Genomic DNA, 22,831 nt, shown 5'->3' on the forward strand with positions numbered 1-22,831 from the left:
GGTGGAGGATGGTGAGTGTGTTTCAGTTACAGCAAAGCAATGCAATGAATATTTGTCATATTTTCCAGTACCCTGCCCTCCCTCTATGGTGAACACCTATTATGACTGCAAAAACAACACAGCTCTCATTAGCTGGAGTGGTAATGATGGAAGCGTCTCGTTTACTGCCCTCTTGCAAGGGGATGGGTTCAGTGAGTCCTGCAGCAGCACAGGGCTCAACTGCTCTGTTACAAATTTGAGATGTGGTCATGCATACAACGTCACAGTGAAAGTGTTGTCCAATCTCTGCAACAGCAGCTACAGTCAGCCAACTGGAATCCAGACAGGTAAGGGCCGTTCTTTTGTCTGCAAAGATGTTTACATGTTGGTTGAACTACAAGTTCTGGGTAATATTTTGAACTGGATTAAAATGTGTTTTAACTCTTGGAAGCCAAGTGTATCCTATTTGTTATAATATTTGTGTTTTTAAAACCACTGCAACATGAGTGTGATCACTGAATAATGTATGGTCTTAAAAAGCATAAAATAATGTAGAAATAATAACAAAAAATGTGATACATGAAATAAATAATGAGCAATTACAAAAATAGGTAATTCACATCGGCTACAAGGTTTTCTTCAGCCTGGTGGTTAATTAGTGCACTGCATAGTCCAGAAAATTACATGACTTGAGTAAAATCTTAAAGGCAACTCCATATCATTATATTAAATATGATGCATAGTAAAAGTCATATAAGCAGAGTGCTATTTCCTTTTTCTTTTATATAATTTGTCTGAAGGGCAAAAAAAAGTTTAAAGTTTAAAAATTAAGGTTTTACTTCCTGTGCTACTAGCAAGATTATAATAGTGTGCTTAAATGCAGTTTATATTTCAGCCTTGTTCATTTAGGCTTTAATTGCTAAATGTAATGTAATCGGCGTTAATCTGTACTCTTTAAATCCCTGTGTTTAACCCCAGTGCCCTGTGCCACGCAGAATGTGAGTGCCTTGTGGCAGTGTGCTAACAACAGTGCAGTGGTTGCTTGGGCCCCCAGCACAGGTGTAAGCTGGTATGGTGTGACGGCACTGGGGAGCGATGGAGACATTAAACAGTGTAACTCCACCACCAGCACCTGCCAGCTCAGCCAGATGCATTGTGGGCAAATCTATGACATCACTGTGACGCCACACACAAACAGCTGCACGGGAGTCCGTAGCACAGCAATTCCCTTTAACGCAGGTACAACAAACACACACACCTGTAACACAGGTACAATTGCACATCTGTAACACAGGTACAAAAGCACACCTGTAACACAGGTACAAAATATACACCTGTAGGAAATATACAAAAGCACACTTGTAACACAGGTACAGATGCACACCTGTACAGAGGTACAAATAGACACCTGTCACACATGTACAAAATACACACTTGTAGCACATCTGCTAAATTTTATTTGGGAACAAAAAAGTGTCTATCTATCTATCTATCTATCTATCTATCTATCTATCTATCTATCTATCCATCCATCCATCCATCCATCCATAACACAGTTACAAATGCACTCCTGTACACAGGTACAAATACACACCTGTACACAGGTACAAATACACACCTGTAACCAAAGTACAAAACCACACCTGTAACGCAGGTACAGATGCACACCTGTAACAAAAGTACAAATGTACACCTGTACACACATGCTCACACATACACATACACATACAGAATTACACCTGTAAAACAATATAAATAAATGTTAATTTAATACAAATAAATGATCTGGAATGTATTGTTCTTTGCCTCTCTATGTCTGCAGGTCCCTGTGCTCCTACTAACCTCACTATGGGTATGCAGTGTCAGGGCAATGTTGGTGTGGCCTCTTGGGTGGCAGCTATAGGTGCTGATTCCTACACTGCCACGGCCACTGCTGGTGATGGACACACTCACACCTGCACTTCAAACTCTACCAGCTGCTCTTTCACAGACTTGCACTGTGGTGAAACCTACTCCGTTACTGTGGTGACTGTTAAGCTGGGTTGTCTCAGCGACCCTAGCAGTGCAGTGGCAATAAGAACAGGTGATTAAGGATAAGATGACTGACGTTCGGCCCAGTCTGTGGCTGCTTATTTTCAAATTTGAATTTCATTATTACTTTAAGTGGGTTATACGATCAAATAAATGTTACTGATGTCCTGTAAAACTTCTCCAGTCTGAATAGGGCTTCAGTGTAGTCAATAAATATGATTACTCTGATCAATTCTTTCATTTTCCATTGGTAAATAGTTCCTAAGACACTCTGACGCTTGCTTTCCACACTGAAGCTTTTCCAGATCTTTAGCTTTATTAAAAGTTTCATTGTGGCTGACTTTTACTGTCCCCTGTCTTATTTCCACAGCTCCATGCACCCCAGCAAACGTGTCAGCTACTTTGGACTGTAGCAGAAACATTGGTAACATTTCCTGGACCAGTGCTGCTGGTGCCATAGTCTACAACACCAGACTGACGGCAGGGAACGGACATTACTCCACCTGTTCAACTAGTGGCACTTCTTGCGTGCTCACACTGGACTGCGGGCAGAGCTACTCGGCAGTGGTCGTAGCTTCCACAGGTGTTTGTAACAGCTCTGAGTCTTCCAGCCTGCAGTTCCGCTCTGGTGAGAGACTGCCTAGCATCCACAGCTCACAATTACTACAATTACAGGCTTTGGCTCATCTGTTATGATGAATAATTTGTTCATCATAACCTCACCCTCTACCCCACCATTTATCATTGGTCAGTTTCCAACCACAAGACTCATTTTAACTAGACATTTTTTGAGTAGGGGTCCATTCCCAGCACAGTTGTGTTGATAGGAAAACTGTTCATCAGCAAGGTAGAACTACAAGGAATAAAAGTGGCCATTGAGTGTAATTTACAGTTTTTACCAACATTGGTGTAGACATGATTGACATAGACAACACTTTTTAATGAGAACACACACAGATAATTGACACTGGAAAGGACTGAGTAGTTGTAGACAGTATTCAGTTCAGTATCATTTTAGTACTGTGCTATTTTCTACATCAGCATAGACTCATTGGTCCTTATTCTTGCGTGTATTCAATCTGATCATATAATAGGTGTATGCAAACTTTACTGACAGTTTTGTTATTCATCATTGAGATCACTTCTTTAGTCCTAAAGCTGATTTGTCAGTAAGTAGGCTATAAATGCATGTACATCAAGCATGCAATCATGGCATATTTAGCAATCTCAGGGTTTCTTAGTGTTGTACTTGAATGTCAGGGAGCTTTGATTCATTATTGAATAAATTAGGTCAATTTACATGTAAAATACACGTAAATAAGGGTGAAGTGGGCATGTTATTTGCAAGTCATGTACAAATAAGAGATCAGTACACTACTACAGTGGAAACACATTAGTTGGCCAAGCATTTAATGAATTGGACACATCCCAAAGCCCTTCATGTTGATAATTACCCAGACCTTTAACTCTTTTATAGCACCACAGGATACCTAAATAGTGTTTAACTGTAGTCTCTTTGTTCTTGCCAGCTCCCTGTCTGCCACAGAATGTAACTGCAGCCCTGGACTGCGCTGCTAACCAGCTTGCAGTGCAGTGGCAGGGCACATCTGGCTCTGATCTCTACACGGCAGTGGCGACCAGCAGCAGTGGTCAGCAAGCTTCTTGCAACATCTCTTCTGCTTCCTCGTGCTCCATCCAGGGCCTGCACTGTGGCCAGATCTACAACATCACTGTGGCTAGTTCATCCAGCAACTGTAGCACCATAAAAGCCTCAGGCAGCCCGGTCCAATCAGGTAAGAGGAAATTAATAGTAGGAACAAAATGAGCAAATTCATACAACGCCTGTTGGGCATAATGAATAGAACACAGTTTCAGACCCAGCTGTTGATTGAATCCAAGATTGCACGGGAACAATAGATATCACAACAAATCCTTGTCAGTTTATCAGTAATATTATTACAAGTATGCTGTGTATGATGCAACAAGACAATGACCCGAAGTACTCAAGTAAATTAACTCAGGAATGGTTAAAAAATGTTTTGTGTTTTAAATTTGGCTAAGGGCCTGGGTGCTGACTTTATCCTTACCAAAATGCAGTAGCATGACCTGCAGAAGGCTGTGCATGCAAGGCATCCTAGAAATATTGATGAACTGAAGCACATTTGCAGGAAGAGCAGTCCAAAATTCCTCCTAAATGTTGTGCAAATTTAATTTGCAGCTACAGGACATGTTTGGTGGTGACTGCTGCTAAAGGGGGATCTACATGTTATTAAATGCAAGGCTTTACTTACTTTTTCTAGCCTGCTGTGTGGAGGTTTACTCTGAAGAGTTTATCAATGAATCAAAAAAAAATTAATGATACTTTTCTGCCTGTAGATGCTTGTCTGTCATCATTATTAGTTTTTGGTGTTTTTCTTCAGTCAGCATGAGTTGAGCAAGGTGAAACGTCCCAGTTCTGCAGTCTCAGCATTTCTCTTCTGTGGAACATGACTTTATAACGTTTATACACCTTAACTCATCTCAACCCCTTCTCCTCAGCACCCTGTAAGCCCCAGAACATCTCAGTGGATCTGCAGTGCAGCTCTAACTCGGCCACAGTGCAGTGGGGGTCCTGTGATAATGCTCAGAGTTACAGCGTGACCGCTCTGGACATGCTGGGTGGAAACATCACCTGCAGCTCCATCAACACCAGCTGTGTGCTCAATGGCCTGAGCTGTGGCCGCACGTACAACGTTACTGTTGTCAGCCGCAACTACCAGTGTGTGAGCGAAGTGAGCAACACCGTGGAGCTGATTACAGGTATCTCACTATCACACAGAAGTAGAGCTGTGTTGTGTCCTGCCTAAAATCCATCTAATATACTTCAAAACAGCCTATGGCCTGCTGGTGTTCATTTGTGTCCAGGTAGAATAATAAGATTACTCTTTGCTAATGGGTTTTGTTATGTATAAATCACACTCTGGGAACTTCTATGAGATTTTGTTTTTGCCCATTTCGCCCTCTCTCTCTCCATTCTTTTCTCTCTTTTGCCCTCACTCTCAATCGTTCTTCCTCCAGCTCCCTGCTCTCCCACTCATGTAACAGCCAGTTTCAACTGCACATCAAACTCTGCCTCCATCTCCTGGGACACAGCCCTGGGTGTCACCTCCTACTTGGTGCAAGCTGTGGGCAGTGCAGGCTACAACACATCCTGCAGCAGCACAAACCCACCATGCTCTATCAGAGACCTGCAGTGTGGTCAGGATTACAGTTTCAGAGTCACAGCACAACACAACAGCTGCTTCAGCCCAGTCAGCCAAGACATCACCCTCAGCGCAGGTACCACTACCACTACAAAGAGAATTATTTGTCCCTCATTTTTCATTTGGTTACATGGTCTTTTGATGGCCTCAGTTCTGACTGAGACTGCATTGTATGCAGAGAAGCTGTAATTGAAATAACTGTTACACATCTGCTGAAAAGTCAGGGCTCTTGTAAGTGTGTTGTTCTGAGGAAATCGTAGAAATTTGTTATTTGAAGAGAAGTATTCACCATTTCTCCAGAATGTATCAAACATACTTCTACTCTAAACATACACTATATGGAGAAACATAAGCACCTAGCCATGCGGTCTGCCGGTACACACCTTAGCGAAAGAATGGGTTTTTCTAAAGAGCTCACTGAATTCCAGTGTGGTACTGTAATAGAAAGTCACCCTTGCAATAAGTCAGATGGTGATATTTCTCCCCTCCTAGATATTCCACTATGGTATTATTGAAATGTGGAAGTGTTTAGGAACTACAGCAACTGATGAATTTTTAAACCATGGCACAATTTCCTAAACCTGTGTGGTGAAGACCAGCCTTTGATTGGTGAAAACCCAAATTTAATGTCAATATTTAATGTTAAATAATTCTGCTTAATAAATAAATTAACATAATAATAAACATAAACATTTGCATTTTTGTTTAATTAGGTTAAAATCTCTTTTCCGGTTTTAGAGCTTAAAGTAAAGATCTAATCTCTTTTCAGATTGAATTTATGCAGAAAAACAAAAACATTAATAAACCTATACTTTATTGTTGTATTCCAGCACCCTGCCCCAGCACCAACCTCCAAGCCTCATTGGATTGCAGCTCCAGTTCTGTGCTTGTCTCCTGGTCGCTCGGCAATGGGACGCAACTTTCCAATGTCACAGTTCAGTCACTCCAGACCCCTCAGCAGTTCAGTTGCATTTCTAATGGATCTTCTTGTAACATCAGCACCCTGCCGTGTGGACAGCGCTATGCACTCGCTGTTACCGGATACAGACAGTCCTGCTCCACCCGCTCTGATGTCTCACTCACACTAGACACAGGTATATTTCCAGATAATTTACAGCTATATCGTATGGAATTAAATTATTTTAGTTCTGCAGTTTGGTCAACAATACATTTTAACAATGCAACAGTTCTTTCAAAAAACATCAAAATCATAGTCAAACTTTAGTAAGATGTTTATTCTGTGTTCCTCCCCCTCTATTTGTTTACACTGTTTATCCTCATTTGTAGGGTAAAACGTCCTCTATCATATGGATGAAGGTCTTCCTATTCTTAGACTCCTGACCATGGAGGGCTGTGGTGTTGATGGGATTTATATATATATATATATATATATATATATATATATATATATATATATATATATATATATATATATATATATATGATTTCCTGCATCTTGACAAGCAGGCAGTTAGACAGTTGCGCCATTCTACAGCGGTTAAACCATGTACATTTCTGTGTCCATGAAAGAACAGAATGGATTGTGCTTGTGCTTTTAGGTAGTGTAATTTCTAGACAATTTCTAGGGCTCAGTCTGAGGACATGTGATAGGGAAGGTTTTAATCATAAGATAGGAATAAACAAATAAACAAATTTAGGTGGTGGGGCTATAATAAAAATATCCTACACAATATTTAGGGAATTTCAACATTACACTCAACTTACACTCTATCATTGACCAAACTAGCAGAACTAAAACATTTGAGTTAGGAGAACATCTGACTGAATAATATGTATGGTAATATCTATGACGCTTTATGACTGTAATTGCAAAGTATAAACCAATGTCAAATGAGGTTCTCATTTTTATTAATCTTCCTTAACTTCCTTCCTGGTTTATCCTGGCCTCTCTCAGCACCCTGTGGCCCCACTGAGCTAAATGTGACGTCAACCTGCAACTCAAACACAACTTCAGTTGCCTGGACTCCATCTAGTGGAACTGTGGCATACTACATCGCTTCCGCAGAACCCAGTAGCGGACTGACACTGACCTGCAACACCAGCAGCACTTCCTGTGACATCAGCGGTCTAACATGCGGGCAGACGTACAATGTGTCTGTCACAGCTTATAGAGGAGGCTGTGCTGGGGGGAGGAGCTTAACACACAGCCATAAAACAGGTGAAATACCAGCTCAGAAATATCAATTTTCCGAATAAAACTGAACTTAGCACACATTTCTAGCTCCAGAACACATTTAATCTAATTTAATCTAATGGTGGAGCTGTTACTGTGAATGAACAGGGCATGCTGACATGTTTTGATGTTTTTTTTTAAAAATTAATTTAATTGTTATCCTCAGCTCCCTGTACTCCTCAGAGTGTGCAGTTCCAGCTACTCACCTGCCAATCAGGCAACCTGAGCATTGCCTGGCAGCCTAGCAAAGGAGCGCTAAGCTACCGCGCAGAAGCTGTGACACTCCCTGGGCAACTCCTCAGCTGTGACTCTACTTCTACATCCTGTCTTATTCCTGGTCTCAGCTGTGGACAGCCCTATGATGTCAGCGTGGTTGCTGTTGGTGAAAACTGCAATAGCTCACACAGCGTCTCCAGGCAAGCTCAAGGAGGTATGGTACAATTGCAGCGTAATGTACAATGCAATTCAGTTCAGTACTGGACGAGCTGATATTCTGTGATACGTTATACTAAATTGAGTAATATTCAATTTGATACACCGTAATATAATTAGTCACAGTATCATACAATTAGATCATACAATTAGTATCATACAAGTATCATACAATTAGATAGGACTATACAATACGATACCCTGCGATACAATTATATGTAGTACTATACAATACGATACCTAAGTACCATAGGCACAAACCACAGGAAAGCCGACCCCGACTCCAAACCAAAAATATACAGTCCCCTCCAAAAGTATTGGAACAGCAAGGCAAATGACTTTGTTTTTGTTGTTCATTGAAGACATTTGGGTTTAAAATCATAAGATGATTATGAGACAAGAGTTCAGAATTTCAGCTGAGGTCAGGTGATTGACTTGGCAAGTCTAAAACCTTCTGCTTTCTTTCCCTGATGAAGTCCTTCGTTTTGTTGGTCGTGTGCTTTGGGTCATTGTCTTGCTGCATGATAAACTTCCTCCCAATTAGTTTGGATGCGTTTCTCCATAAATTGGCAGACAAAATGTTTCGGTACACTTCAGAATTCATTCTGCTGCTACCATCATTAATTACATCATCAGTAAATGTTAATGAGCCTGTTCCAGAAGCAACCATGCACACCCAAGCCATGGCATTACTTCACCATGCTTCACATATGAGCTTGTATGCTTCGGATCATAAGCAGTTCCTTTCTTTCTCCACACTTTGGCAGAGATTAATCTTGGTCTCATCAGTCCATAATATTGTGTTCCAGGACTTTTGCGTCTCCTCTCGTTACTGTAAATATGTTATTATATTATTACATTGTAAATAATGATGAGTGTTTGCATCTTGTGGTATGACTTCTTCAAACAGTGGATTGTGATACATTCACCCCTGCACTGTGGAGGTCGTTGGTGAAGTCACTTACTGATGTTTTTGGAGTTTGGAGCCTTGCCATTCTCCCATAGACAGCTCCATGGTCTTCATGCTGGTTTATGTATAGGTTTTAACCCAGGCTAAAAACAGACTAGTCGTGCTATTTCATGTTTGAACATTGACATCAGCGGCAATACCTGGTCAACAAGAAACACCTGTCAGTCACATTTTCCAATAGTTTTGCTCACTTGAAAAATGGGTGGGTTCAAACAATGGGTGATATGTCCTGATGATATGTTAACACATCTAAATGTAAATACCAGGAAATAACAGCCACTGTATATACAGGGACTGTATATACATATATATGTGTCCATCCTCTTGTGAGCGTGGTTTTATTCTTAACAATACCACTTAAATACTTAACAATACAATATGCAGTGATTCAGTTTGTAAGTAATACTTAATATGATATTCTGCAGTACAGTTCAATACAGTGTTAAACAATATGATACATTACGAAACAATTCAAAACAGCACTACACAATATGATATGTTGTACAATCCAGTACAGTGCTTCACAATACAGTAATCTGCAATACAATCCGATACAGTGCTATACCATACAGTAAGATGTTTGCTGACTACTTTGCCTCTCAATTTCCATGCAGCTCCCTGTCCTCCCAGCTTTGTCACTGCTGTGGTTAATTGCACCACCAACACTGCATCTGTGTCATGGAACTCTCTGGGCGTTGTGGGTGCTATGTACACCGTGTCGGCCATCACCAACACGGCACCTCCTATAGGAGTGGAGTGTAATAGCACAGGTTCTAGCTGTACACTCACAGACCTGCAGTGTGGCACCCTGTACAATGTCACTGTCACAGCCACTAAAGACAACTGTACAAGTCTACCTAGTGCCGTGTACTCCTTCCTTACAGGTCAGGATGCTAATTATACACTCTTACAACTAGTGTCTGTTGACAGATCTGTGTGTGTGTGTCATACACATATATTGTGTTACAGTGTGTCATCTTTAGTTTTTTATTAGCTGTTTTTTTATGCAGGTAGTGCATGTGTGTGTATTTATTGACAAAAATCTCTCTGTCTCAGCTTCTTGTGTGCCCACTCTGAATGACATCACACTGGACTGTGGCTCTGGTTCAGCTCTGGCATCTTGGTCAGGAGCTGGGTTAAGCGGAGCGGACCTGTACTCCGTCTCTGCAGTGGACAATCAGGGAGGACAGCTAAGCTGTAACGACACTCAAACGCTGTCATGCACAGTGTGGGGACTCCGGTGTGGTCGAATGTACACGTTCAGTGTGAGGGCAGCACGCGGACAATGCACCAGCACAGCTAGCAACACACTGCAGACTCACACCGGTTAGTATAAAAGAATAGTAGTCTTGACACCCACTGAGGATAAGTTCTGCTGAGAAAGTGCCTTTAAATAAAGCCATTGATTTCCAAAGCAGTTTTTTAAACTAGTTAGGGGTACAAAACAAAACATGCTAACTTTCTCTGTTTCCATCCTCAGCTGCCTGCCCTGCACAGGAAATCCAGACCACAATAGGCTGCCGCAACAGCACAGCCAGTGTCAGCTGGGCTCCTGCCAATGGAGCTGTGTCGTACTCGGCGATGCTGCAAAGTTCAGATGGTCTCACATACAGCTGCAACAGCAGCGCCACAAGCTGTGATGTCACTAACCTGCCCTGTGGACAGACGTATTCGGTTACGGTGGCCACAAAGGGTCACAACTGCATCAGTACTAACAGCACAGGATCACCTGTAAAATCAGGTATGACGCAGATTAGGAAGATGTAGAACAATGTTTATGAATCCACTTCTGGAGATGCTGCCTTCCAGAGTTTCCTTGAATAGATCTTGAAGGTCTATAATAACAAAATTAGGTGTGTTGAACCAGTAGCAATTTAGGCACTGAATCTGTTGAACTCTAGTTCTTCACGAGCTGGGTTGATGATCAGTATTATAGACAATGAAAGCTGCTGCTTTTACCAGTTCAAGATGGCTTTTGCTTTGTGATATGGCACATTGTCATGCTGGAAGTAGCCCATTAGAACAAAAATGGGGAACAGGGGCCTGCTCTAACACACCTACTAAGCTTGACCAGGAGAAACACAAAACTGGAATTGCCCACCCCTGCATTAAAATATGGATAAATTGCGGTCATGAAGGAATGCACATGATCAGCAACGATATTCAGAATCAAGCAGCATTTTAGTAATGACTTTCGTAATGAGCGATCACCACCTCCACCAGTGTTGACAGAAGGTTGGGTTCATGCAGTTGGCCCAAAATGCTGAACCTACCGTCAATGTGCCTCAGCAGAAATTAATCTGAGATTAATCATACCTTCAGTCAGCTCCAACCAGTCTAGCAATTATCCCATGACTTCTCCGCCGCTCACTGGCTGTTACCCAACACAAAATAATCACATTTTCCCCATTCTAATGGTTAATGTGAATGTTACCTGAAGCCTGTATTTGCATGATTTTATGCATTTTTAATGCATATTTCTTTTTGAGAACATTTTATTTTAGACACATACATCAAGTTTATTGTGAATGTAATTGCATTTTGTATTGTTTTCAGCTCCTTGTGTACCTCAGAACCTCTCAGCCAGTGTGAACTGCAGCAGAAACATAGCAACAGTTTCTTGGCAAAGCAGTCAAGGGGCACTACGTTACTTCGTTATGGCCAACAGCAGCAGTGGCCAGTCTGCAAACTGCACTTCGGTCAACACCTTCTGTGACCTTACAACTCTGGCATGCGGACTGACCTACACAGTAACAGTGATGGCGAAGGACAGCAACTGCTCCAGTGCTTGCAGCGCTCCCGTTCAGCTGCAGACAGGTTAGGCAGGACACCTAACTGGCGTTTTTTCTGGTTTCTAGTTTGCATCAATGCATGTAAAACATTCACATATTCAGTTTAAAAACATGAAAAAGCTGAATCTGAATAGATAGACTAAAGGATGGAAGTACACACACATTAAAATGGAACATAGACCACATTTTGGGTGGGGGTGAGGGTTAATGGGTGAAATGTAATACAATGCTTTATTGCATGTTTCATTTATGCTGTTTCAGTACCGTGTGTGCCGCAGAACGTTGTGTCGGTTGTAGACTGCGAGACCAACAATGTGACTGTGTCATGGTCTCCAAGCATGGGTGCCCACCTGTACACAGTGACCCTGCAGGATTCTAACGGCCTGTCTGGGACCTGCCTGTCCACTGGGGGGCAGTGTAATGCTACAGGCCTCAGGTGTGGGCAGCTGTACCATGTCTCAGTCACAGCTTCTGATTACCAGTGTACCAGCGCTCCAAGCACCAGTACAGATGTACATTCAGGTACATTAGTAGTTGGTAAGTTTAAATAGTAAAACAGTAACTGTAACTGTCAAACTGTAACTGACTTGCCACTCACTTTTCTCCCAGTACCTTGTGCTCCATCTTCAATCTCCGCGGAGCTGAACTGTATGACTGATGTTGCCGTGGTGGCGTGGGGGCCAAGCGCAGGGTCACAAGGCTACAGTGTCTCTGCCGTGGCATCTCAGGGGCGGTTTGCTAGCTGCAGCTCAAACAGCTCCAGCAACTCCTGTATGCTGAGTTCCTTGAAGTGTGGTGCAGCGTACACAGTGAGCGTAAAGGCCCTCGGAGCCACATGCAACAGCAGCACAGGCATGAGTGGGCTGTTGACCACAGGTGAGAAGGGATTAGACCAGGAAGGATGTAGATTAGTGGGTAACAACACCACCTTGGCAGAAATAGGTTTCCATTCCCCAGCTGGGCAAGCCCTTCTCACTACACCAGTAAGAGTCCTTGGGCAAGTCTCCTAATGCTACATTAGCTTACCTGTGTAATGCAATTCATATGCATGTTGCTCTGGATAAGAGTATCAGCCAAATGCCATAAATGTTCTGTATAAAGTGTCATAAATGTAGAGCTGGTAGAATCAGACAAGTGCAAGACAACTGTTTAGGGAGACTTCTGTCTTTTGATGAAGAGAAATAAGAGAGAGTGCTCTGCAGAAGGCCTGCGAAGGGTTCTACCTCCAGTAGCAACGACCCAAAGCTCAGCCAGCCATGGTGTGGAGCAGCTGATCTCCCTAGCTTTGGGTTTAGCCCCTTGCAGAGACCAGGGATCCTCAACCTTGTCTGTTGCAGTAGCTGCTTGGCGGGTACTGCCATCCAACCCGGTGGTAATCCTTTGTGTTGGTTCCAGCAGAGTCAATAAGAGCTTTGTTTTTTATTTGATAAAGCACAGAAATTCTGTCTTTCAGCTCTAAAATCTTTTGGCTAACTGGACCGTTTTCCTCCCCAGAGCCGTGCATTCCACAGAACCTCTCAGTGCAGTACGACCTCTACATTGCAATGCTTTTCTGGGACGTCACCCAGGGAGCCACCAGTTTTACTGTCCTGGCAGAAACACCCCAGGGCCTGAACGCTACGTGTCCCGAGACCAGTGACACCTACTGTGCTCTCTCAGACATGCAGTGCGGACAGATATACATTGTCACTGTCACAGCTCACAACGGTGCCTGCAACAGAACCGGGATTGCCACCTCTGACCCCTACCAACTTATGACAGGTCAGTCTTATGACGGAGCCTTTAGGTATTTATTTATGTATATAAAAAAAATAAAAATAATTATATATATATATATAAGAGGTGTATAGAGAAATGTGTTTATTATTTTTACACAAGCATTATTGTTTTTTTTATAATAACAAAAATGTCATACGTCATATTTTCTATTAATGTAGAAATTATGTAAACCAAATTATGAATTCAGTACATTTAAAACATCACTTCTTTCATTGTCTGTTTGGTCACTAAGCTCTAATGGCATTTTCACACACACGCAGGTTAAGTCACCAAGACGACCCACTGCCGCAAAAACATATTTTTGTAATTAATCACATTTGCCGGATACTGTTGCTGTCCTCTCTGAGTTCTCTTGGCACAATATGCGGTTAGCTAGCTAAAGAGTTGTTGCTGGTCAGCTGGGTTAGCTTTCTTAGCTTTTCTAACCATTCCAGAGGCATCCACATGCCGGACAACCGCATTGCCACTTTGCCAGCTGTGTCCGCTTTTAGCATTTTCACACATGGAATATTCTCAGTTCTGAAAATGTTCCTGTTTAAAACAAACCTGCGACAATGAGCCCTTCCCCAAAATAAGTCCAGAAATGGTGCTAAATGTGAACTCAAGTATTTAGAAAAAGTGTGAGAAATCAGAACTCTCCATCCCCGTCCCAAACATATCCACATTTATGTTCAAGCCCAGCTGCAACACCTCGATCTAGTTAATCAAGTTCTGATGCAGTGCTGACTCTCTGGCTCATGAGGGTTATAAGCTGAAAAAGAATAAAATAAGCACTAGAGACTCCAATTTCCATGAGAACCCCTTTGCATGTACTTTGCAGAACCCTGTCCTCCACAGAATGTCCGGGCTAGAGCGAACTGCTCGACCCATGTTGCCTCCATTTCCTGGGATGCGAGCCTGGTCGCAGTGGGCTATGTAGTGTTCCTGGATGGCCGGAACGGTGACTCAAGGACCTATGCCACTTCACAAACCAGCTACAGCATTCCAGGGCTCAGTTGTGGGATGGTGTACACCACATACGTACAAGCTCTCGGACAGGTGTACAACAGCTCCAACAGCGACTCGGTCAACCTGCTGACAGGTGAATGATGTGTAATGGTAGCATGAAGTGACTTTGATAGTCCTTGACTATATGTGATATAAACTGTGATGAAACTACTGCATCTACTCACACAATATAACAAATTTACTGCTTTTTAAACTGAAAATATTTCCCTAGTGTTCTAATTGAGCATGACAGATTTGATTAATAATAATTCATTACACTAATAACTAATGTGATTGATTTTTTGAATATTCAGTTCATTCAATTTAAAAATCTTAAATCTGTCATAACCCTGTTTCTGTTGTTCTGCAGCCCCCTGTTCACCTGACAGCACGAGTGTTTCAGTTCAGATGGACTGCACCACAGACACCGCCCTGCTCTCCTGGGCCTATAGCACCGGGGTGGACAATTACACGGCTGTAGTCCTGGGGTCAGGAGGTTACTTCAACTCATGCTCCTCCCAGGAGAACCATTGCAACATCTCACTTCAATGCGGACAGACCTACAACCTCACTCTTACCTCCATCAACCAGCAGTGCCAGATCTCTACTGTCACCAACACCACCTTCCAGTCCAGTGAGTCTGCATGCCTGCATAAGTAATGGGAACACAGTCCTGCAGTGTAATGGCCTTTTAATGACCTTTTCTAATATATTTTACAACATATAATTAATGATAATTAATATAAATAAACAATAATCCTGAGCCAAATGTAGGCACTGGGGCATAACAATAACTATACACATTCAGTCAGTGTTTTTCCTTTATGTAAACAAGGAAGACACATTCCAATGTGTCATGATACCTAAGAGCTTACGCTTTATAAGCCCATTGTTATTATTGTCCTTTGAATTGCATTACATATTTATTGAAGGGTAATTATTAGAGGTGTATCACAGAATTAGTTGATGTAGTGATAGAAAACACAGCACTGCTTAGAATCTGCAGATTTAGGACGCTAGTTGGTCATAGAAACGCACTTTCACAATGTGTAGACACATAGATGTGCGTGTGAAGCCATGTAGTAACGTCGGCGAGACCTTTTCATTTTCAGTGATGGTTCTGTATCTCTCAGCTTGTCCAGAAATGCATGTGTAAAGTTTTTACTGGCTTTAATGGTGGCTCACTTAGTGTGAATTACGAGCTTAGGAGCAAGAAATACCCCCTTCCCCCTTGCGCTGCTTTAAATCTGTACTTCCAACTGTTTTGCTCTAAAGGCAACTCTGTAAAACTCTAACCCTTGTCTGAGTGAATTAGTGTATTTTCTAGTCCAGGACTTATTAACAAATTCTAAATTATATCAGAATCAGGTGTGTTACAGTAGAAAACAATTTTAGTTTCGGTTTCACAGTTCAAGTCAGTGAGAACACTAAGGAACTGTGTAGGATAAACTGGCATCCTGTCATCACCTGCGTAGGCTGCGTCTCCCAATTCTTGCCATTGATTGATTTGCAGGAGGGTATGTGTGGACACACTTAGTGAATGCATTTAGCTACTATAAGTTGCACTCATTGCTCAGACTAGATATGCAAGAAAACACACACATCTACTCTAGTATTGCCAATATAATAGGACTCTCAGGAGCAGATAAACATAAACCTTTTGTGCCATTTGTAATCCCCAGCGTGGCTATTGGGGTATAAGCCCAGCATTGAGCTGAGGAGCAGGGAAACTGTATGGATTGTGATCCATTCAATATATTTGCGAGGAGTTGGGGGTGAGGTGGTGATCAACATTCTGCCTTCACAATTGCTTTTGTCGCTGAATGCAATCAAATCCTCACAGCAATGCTACAAAATCAAATAGAAAATCCTTCCAGGACAGTAGAGACAGATACTCCAACAAAAGCAGGATAAAACTACTTTCCTCCATATTGTGTAATCGTCCTATATGCTTTCTATTGTTTAATTGGTGATGATGGCCTTCCTCAACTTCCTGTAATTGCTCCAAAATTCAGAATCTACCAAAAAAGTGTGTTCACACTTCAAACGAACCAAAACATTGTTCATTTTGATCCGGATTTGTTCTAAACATTGGTCCAAACTAAGAAAGTCAGGACCATGCAAGCCTGAAAACCTGACGGCCCAGGTGGCATGTGCCAGTCAGACGGTGGTACTAGATTGGTCAGATGCCCCAGGGTCGTGGCAATATGTGGTGACTGCATTGGGAGATCAAGGGTTGCTTCTGAGCTATAATACACCTGCCTCTGCATTCTCTGCCCCTTTACCCTGTGGACAGTCTTACAGTGTGATTGTGCAGGGGCAGAACCAGAAATGCATTAGCCAACGGAGCCCCCCTGTGTTCTTTAGAACTGGTAAGTCTAGGTCTAGTGGTGGAAAAATGTGCTTCTTTAGAGAAAAGAGGGCAACTGTTATTTGTCCAACAAAAGCCATTTTATACCAATAAATTACACATTTGCTGTTCGGAACCTGGCTAGGGTGCCTCTTTTTAATTTAAATACACTTCTTCTGCGTCTTTAAAGGTGCTGTATACAATTTCAATTCAGCTAATGTTTCCTCATGGTTTCGGTAGCTCTCCGGTGGTTGATACGTGTCTGAAGACACATATTAAGACTGGTGAGATGTCCAGTAGCTATGTTGGACGAGGCTGGCATCTAGAATGCAAACACAGTGGTAGCGATTTTAGATAAGGCTGCGCTAGTGATGTTCGCATCACCTGCAACTGCCTCCACACGCTCGTTATCGATCCCCTAACATGCATTTGTCTTATGTGCTGCTGATAATGAGGGTGGACTCTTTAGGAGATTACTGACAATATCTTTGTCAGTAATCTCTGTCTGTAGTTTTACAAGTATGTCTAGAATAGCTTCCTGCATTCATTGATGTTACAGGATATTATGTATCAGTTCGGCCACACTTGGGACACATGTGATGTAGAACCATCATTGAAAGTGAAAGTAGCATGTGGACTGTCATGCTGAGTAATATGACAGGATTGTACACTAATTTTACTTGGGTTAAGCAGTGTTGCGCGTTGTCCTTGCAAGCGTTACATAGTGCTGTTAGCAGCAAGCCGAGCCTAGAGCTGCTATAATAAAGACGCTCCTCTCTGTATTACAGTCAGTCAGTGGAGCATCAGTTTGATTTAAAATTTAAAAGTTATTTTAAGGAAACTTTCTACATAATGTTGCTTTAATAGTAGCATTTTAAAATAGCCTGCTGAAACTGCCCAAACAGACTACGACCCCACAAGAAGAAAAACACAGTTAACGCTCCACACTGTGTGTGTTTGCTGTTTCAGGCTAGGTTTGTCACAGGAAGTTGTTTAATCCATTGCTTTCTTGGGCATTCTGAGAGTTTGTAAACCCTTCCTGGCTTTTGTGTTATGTGTATTTCTCAGGTCCATGTGTTCCCACTGGGCTGACTGTGGTGCAGGCATCTGGCTGTGGTTCTGCAGGAGCCATACTGAACTGGAACTTCACAGCAGGAGCGGACGAGTATGTGGTGAATGGGTGGAACAGAGACGGCCACACTCTGTCTCTCAACACTAACCTGTCCACCATCAGTCTTCCCAATCTACACTGCAGCCAGGAATACAACTTTTCAGTCACTGCCAGCAACCAACAGTGCAACAGCACTCCTAGTCTACCTGCTAGACTCCACACAGGTGGGGGACCTGACCTACAGATTGAGAATAACAGATTTAATCAAACCCCTCATGTACTTTATATAATCCAGCTCTATGTAAAGATTTTAGGCACCTTTTGCTTGTAAAAATGACAGATCACACTAAGACACATGCATCTAAACATAAATACAACATAAAACGTTTTTGAAGAAGGTAGTTAAGAACTTTTGAGATAGTGTAAAGAACAATGTTTAAAATCATTGGGACTGTGTACTAATGGTACTGTGTTTCTTCCGCAGGGCCCTGCTCAGCTGCCACGGTTACAGCTGTGCTGGATTGCAGCTCCAGTGTTGCTGTGGTGTCCTGGCAGCCCAGTAACAGCACCGCCCTTTACACAGCCACCCTGCAGGACTCATCTGAGCCACCACTAAGTTGTGTAGGAGTGGGCTCACAGTGCAACATCAGTGGGCTGGCCTGCGGGAAAAACTACAGCGTCTCAGTGACCGTGTCGAACGACCAGTGTAACTCCACAACAGCCCTGCCCTCAGGCCTGCAGACTGGTGAGATAATCGAATAGGTGGAGTCACAACTAGTCTAGGATTCTGTCAGGAGGAGTATAGTTATGATCTGTGGTGGGGAGTTGATTCCAGCTCAGCTGTTAAATTTGGTGCCATTGACCTTTATTCTGGTCTCTGTTGAGAGAAAGTGACAAAAGTACTGAGCTTGGTCATACAGCTATCATAAAAAAGATCCAACGTGTTGATATTAATGTCTGATGGAGAGTTTTCTCATTTTTTTAAAAATTACTATTACTACCCCTACAGGATACAAATCTCACTTAAAGCTTTAGCATTCAGAACTATGAAACATGTGACTGGGGTGATTTAGAGATTTTACAGAAATATGACTGAAGAGTTACACATTTCATACGAGAGGTCTCATGCAGCTCCACTCGTAGAGCAGTAGCAGCATTCCGGCCCGAAGTGGACATGACAGACATGCTATTCTCTCTGCAGCTTCTTAACCCTTTTCCAGTTCAGTTCAGTTTCCGGTTCAGCAGGGAAGGCTTATGCCGGTTTTCTCAGCACAGTTAGCTAACCGTACTTGGGGGTACAGAACCGTTTGGTGGGAGGGCCTAATGATGTAGGGATCCACTGATTGGCTCCACCTTAGTGTCACCTTATATTTCCTATACAGAAAATGGCGGAGACTGTGTCTTGCTGTGTAAGCTCATTCTTTTTTTAATTCTGCATTTGCGGAGTGCAGTCTGTTCTAATAGAGTTAGCCAAAACAACCTTAAAAACTTACAGTTGCATTTCACATTTAGTTAGCATGCTAACATGCTCACTATGTGAAATGTGAAATCAGACACATCCAACAACGACAACAACTGTCTTAATTATTATGTCTTAACTGCTTAATTATTATGAGATGCTTTTTTATTTTGAGTACACTTCCTGGTCCTGATTTAGCAATAAAGCAAAAAGGAACAGGATCCATAATCAGTCAAAAGAGTTCACACTGGCATGGAAGAGTAGGATAAAGCCTTCAGTGGAAAAGAGGCCCATTAAAGTCAGTGGAGCATCAAAACCATTTTAAGCTCTTATTTTTAGGTAAAATTGCTACATAGTGTTGCATCAAGAGTACATTTTAAATAAAACAAACAAAAAAAACAAATTGTACTACATTCAGAAACAATTAGAATCACTGCAGTGGATTTTAGTAATATACCATTTTTACAAATATCTTACAAATATCTCGGGACAGTTATTGACTTAAAATTGAACTTTGAAGCAAATTATGAAGCTGTTTGTAAAATGAGGGGCACCAGTGTTTAATTAAGTATTGGTTAAGAAGCCTCCTGCTTCCACATTGGCAAAACCATGATGACCTTACTTTATCAAGCCTTTATTGAATCAGTTTTATATTTCTCTTTGGTGACGTGGTTTGGAAATCTTAACATACATAACCAGTATTCAAGTGTAGGCTGGTTGGTGAGTCACAGAGGCTTTAATCTAGAGGCTTTGTACACCAGACAGTTAAAGAGGAGAACTAACCCGCGTTTAAGTAACAACACTCACTCTTTGTATACTGAATTTCTACTCAGATGAATAGGTAGTACCATGGCATAGAGGGCTGGGGAGTGGAGAACTCTTCATACACTAAATATACAATTTTTCTTTGAGTATAAATAGAGTAGCCTAACCTAACCTATTCTTCAGGAAATCCCCAAGACATTTTTAATACCTCAAAACACTTTTTTTTGAGTGAATATGCATGCTTTCCTTCTTTCATAAATTTCTTTTCTTTTCAGAATCCTGTATCCAGTATTCAGTTACTGCATCTGAATATTTCTCTTTCTGCAGGACCCTGTGTTCCTGTCAATGTTTCTGTAGTATCGGAATGTGCTAATAACTCAGCTGTAGTGGTGTGGGATCACAGCTCGGGGGCGACCTCCTACCATGTCTCTGGTAAGGGTAACAACGGCAACGTTTCCTGCCAGAGTACAACACCCACCTGCGTCCTCACAAACCTCATCTGTGGCTCCACTTACTCAGTGCAAGTGGTTGCTGAAGGCAACAGCTGCTCCAGTGTGCCCAGCGTGCCTGTGGCTCTCAGTTCAGGTAAGACCAATCTACACTCTGCACAAGCAGCACACACTTTATGTTCAGGTTAACTGACTGTAAAATGTACAGTTTACACATTACTTGGCATAGATAAATTTACAAACAGCATTACCTAGACAATGCGGGTCTAGCATGTATGGCACTCTGTGTGAACTTCCTCCTCCATCACCAGAAAAAAGCCATAAAAAATATCACTGTTATGGTTAATAAACTCTCATTTACTAAGTTATGTTTGTGGACATTCCTTATAATGGATACATTTAGCTACTTTAAGTTGCAGAGAAGTACTGCCAATAGAATAGGACTATCTGGAGCAGATAAACATGAAGGGGGGTATAAAGCACCCCAGAGTTGTGGAACAGAGTTGTGTTCTCTGGAATGATAGTGCTTCATCCAATACTTTGGATGCGGGTGTCCCAATACTCTTGTCCATATAGAGGTGGGCTGTTGGAGAGATTTCCCTGCTCCCTGCCATCCCAGGCTTCCAGCAGGGAGAATTGAGGTCAAACTACTCCCTGATTGCTAGGACACTGGCTATAAATTAACAAATCGTACAAAACAGACACATGAGCACACGCACAAGCCTCAGTAAAGACACAGAAAAAAGACCTACAAAGTCTGACACAGGACAATGAACACATGGTAATAACAACAAGAAGAGTGGGGCTAGATACTGATAACAGCTGAATGCAATAAGGAGAATGTGGGGAAACAGGGAGGAGACACAGAACAATGAGACTATTACTGATACCCCTCTCCAAAGTTAATTGACCAATACGGTGCCATATCATCACTAGTGACGAGCGAAATCACTATTTTGATTTTTTGTGTGTGTGTGTGTGGGCCCCTCATACCCTCTGGCAAAATGCAGCCTTGGGGGACTGCCCGTGTCGTCCATGCCTAAATCTTCCACTGTGTGTAGATATTAGGGTTAAACCAGTTATATCAGTTGTATCAGTGTTTAGCATGTCTGAATCTTTCCCCTGGTGTTTTTGCTCTTTAGCACCCTGCCAGCCAACGAACCTGTCTGTGGATATGCAGTGTGCGAATGCTACTGCAGTGTTGTCATGGGCTGCACAAACAGAGGCTGTGCAGTATTTTGCCACTGCCCAGTCAGACAGTGCCCAATCACTCCACTGCCAGACTGCGAACACTTCCTGTGTCCTGCAGGGCCTGCAGTGCGGGTCTGTGTACAACTTCTCAGTGCTGGCTTCAAACGGAGTCTGCAACAGCTCTTACAGCAAGACACTTACAGGAGGAGGAGGTATGAACAAATCAACACAAACAAAAATGCTTGTTATAGAATTACAGATTTACAAATGTTCTTACTCAGTTACAGTCAGACAAATGGGTTGGTTAAAGCACAGGAAACAAACGGATTGGGGCCGAGAACCACTGATAAAGTAAATGTGTGTAAAAGTATTCCTAGATCAATGTCATGAATAGTGTAGTACCTGCCTGAAGCTTGTCCCAAAACATTCCCACCTAAAAAATAGACATACTCACTCTTATTAACATACACTCAATAGCCACTTTACAGTCCCCTACCTTGTAGCTCCTCTAGAGAATAAAGAGAGGCAGATGAATAGCCTACAACCACAACTGAGTAACAGTGTGTAATTCTACACCTATATAGTGGATCTATAAGGTAGGTATACTTTAGAGAGCATGAGAGGCAGTACAAAGCGTATCTAATAAAGTATCTAATAAAGTGGCCAGAAAACCCTCTGGAGTCTACGAACGCACTGGTGCATCAAATGCAATGTTTCTCAATGTCTCTTCTAATATCTTTGCGATAATACAGCACAGGAATATGGTTTAAAAATTTCCTGAATCTGTAGATCCCGCCCTTTCAAATACATCTTACTACCAGACCGTACATGACTCGCAATAAGGCTGTGAAGACGAGTCAAGATACTCGTCTCTGCCTCTTTCCATGTGTACCTGATGGATTAATGGATTTGCGTGCCTGTCATATGCCTCACATCTATTATTGATGGTTTTGTGCGTCTGTCTACGTTTTGTGTGAAACCGACCAATGGACACTCAGAAACCTGTCTTCTGCCTCTCGCCATTTATAGGCTATTTTATTCATCACCTTTGTAAAGCTAAGACTGTTAAACCCAGTTTAAGCACAAAAGCAATTAAACCA

At 42.1% G+C, this 22,831-nt stretch overlaps 1 protein-coding gene across 1 annotated transcript in view; it reads left to right on the forward strand.

Annotated features, from left to right (window-relative positions):
• The window catches only part of LOC140546217 (uncharacterized), a 39,484-nt gene that overhangs the window by 13,132 nt on the left and 3,521 nt on the right, over positions 1-22,831 (forward strand). Inside the window, exons 18-38 of the mRNA XM_072669449.1 lie at positions 958-1,218; positions 1,802-2,062; positions 2,381-2,638; positions 3,540-3,803; positions 4,549-4,809; positions 5,068-5,328; positions 6,083-6,346; positions 7,613-7,876; positions 9,463-9,732; positions 9,905-10,174; positions 10,329-10,589; positions 11,405-11,665; positions 11,902-12,162; positions 12,250-12,516; positions 13,135-13,401; positions 14,240-14,500; positions 14,777-15,040; positions 17,825-18,091; positions 18,352-18,612; positions 20,419-20,676; positions 21,683-21,943. Coding sequence (XP_072525550.1) covers positions 958-1,218; positions 1,802-2,062; positions 2,381-2,638; positions 3,540-3,803; positions 4,549-4,809; positions 5,068-5,328; positions 6,083-6,346; positions 7,613-7,876; positions 9,463-9,732; positions 9,905-10,174; positions 10,329-10,589; positions 11,405-11,665; positions 11,902-12,162; positions 12,250-12,516; positions 13,135-13,401; positions 14,240-14,500; positions 14,777-15,040; positions 17,825-18,091; positions 18,352-18,612; positions 20,419-20,676; positions 21,683-21,943 — 5,523 coding nt within the window. The remainder of the gene's footprint in view (positions 1-957; positions 1,219-1,801; positions 2,063-2,380; positions 2,639-3,539; positions 3,804-4,548; positions 4,810-5,067; positions 5,329-6,082; positions 6,347-7,612; positions 7,877-9,462; positions 9,733-9,904; positions 10,175-10,328; positions 10,590-11,404; positions 11,666-11,901; positions 12,163-12,249; positions 12,517-13,134; positions 13,402-14,239; positions 14,501-14,776; positions 15,041-17,824; positions 18,092-18,351; positions 18,613-20,418; positions 20,677-21,682; positions 21,944-22,831) is intronic.

This window comes from Salminus brasiliensis, chromosome 23, assembly GCF_030463535.1.
Source record: "Salminus brasiliensis chromosome 23, fSalBra1.hap2, whole genome shotgun sequence".
NCBI classification, from domain to species: Eukaryota; Metazoa; Chordata; class Actinopteri; order Characiformes; family Bryconidae; genus Salminus; species Salminus brasiliensis.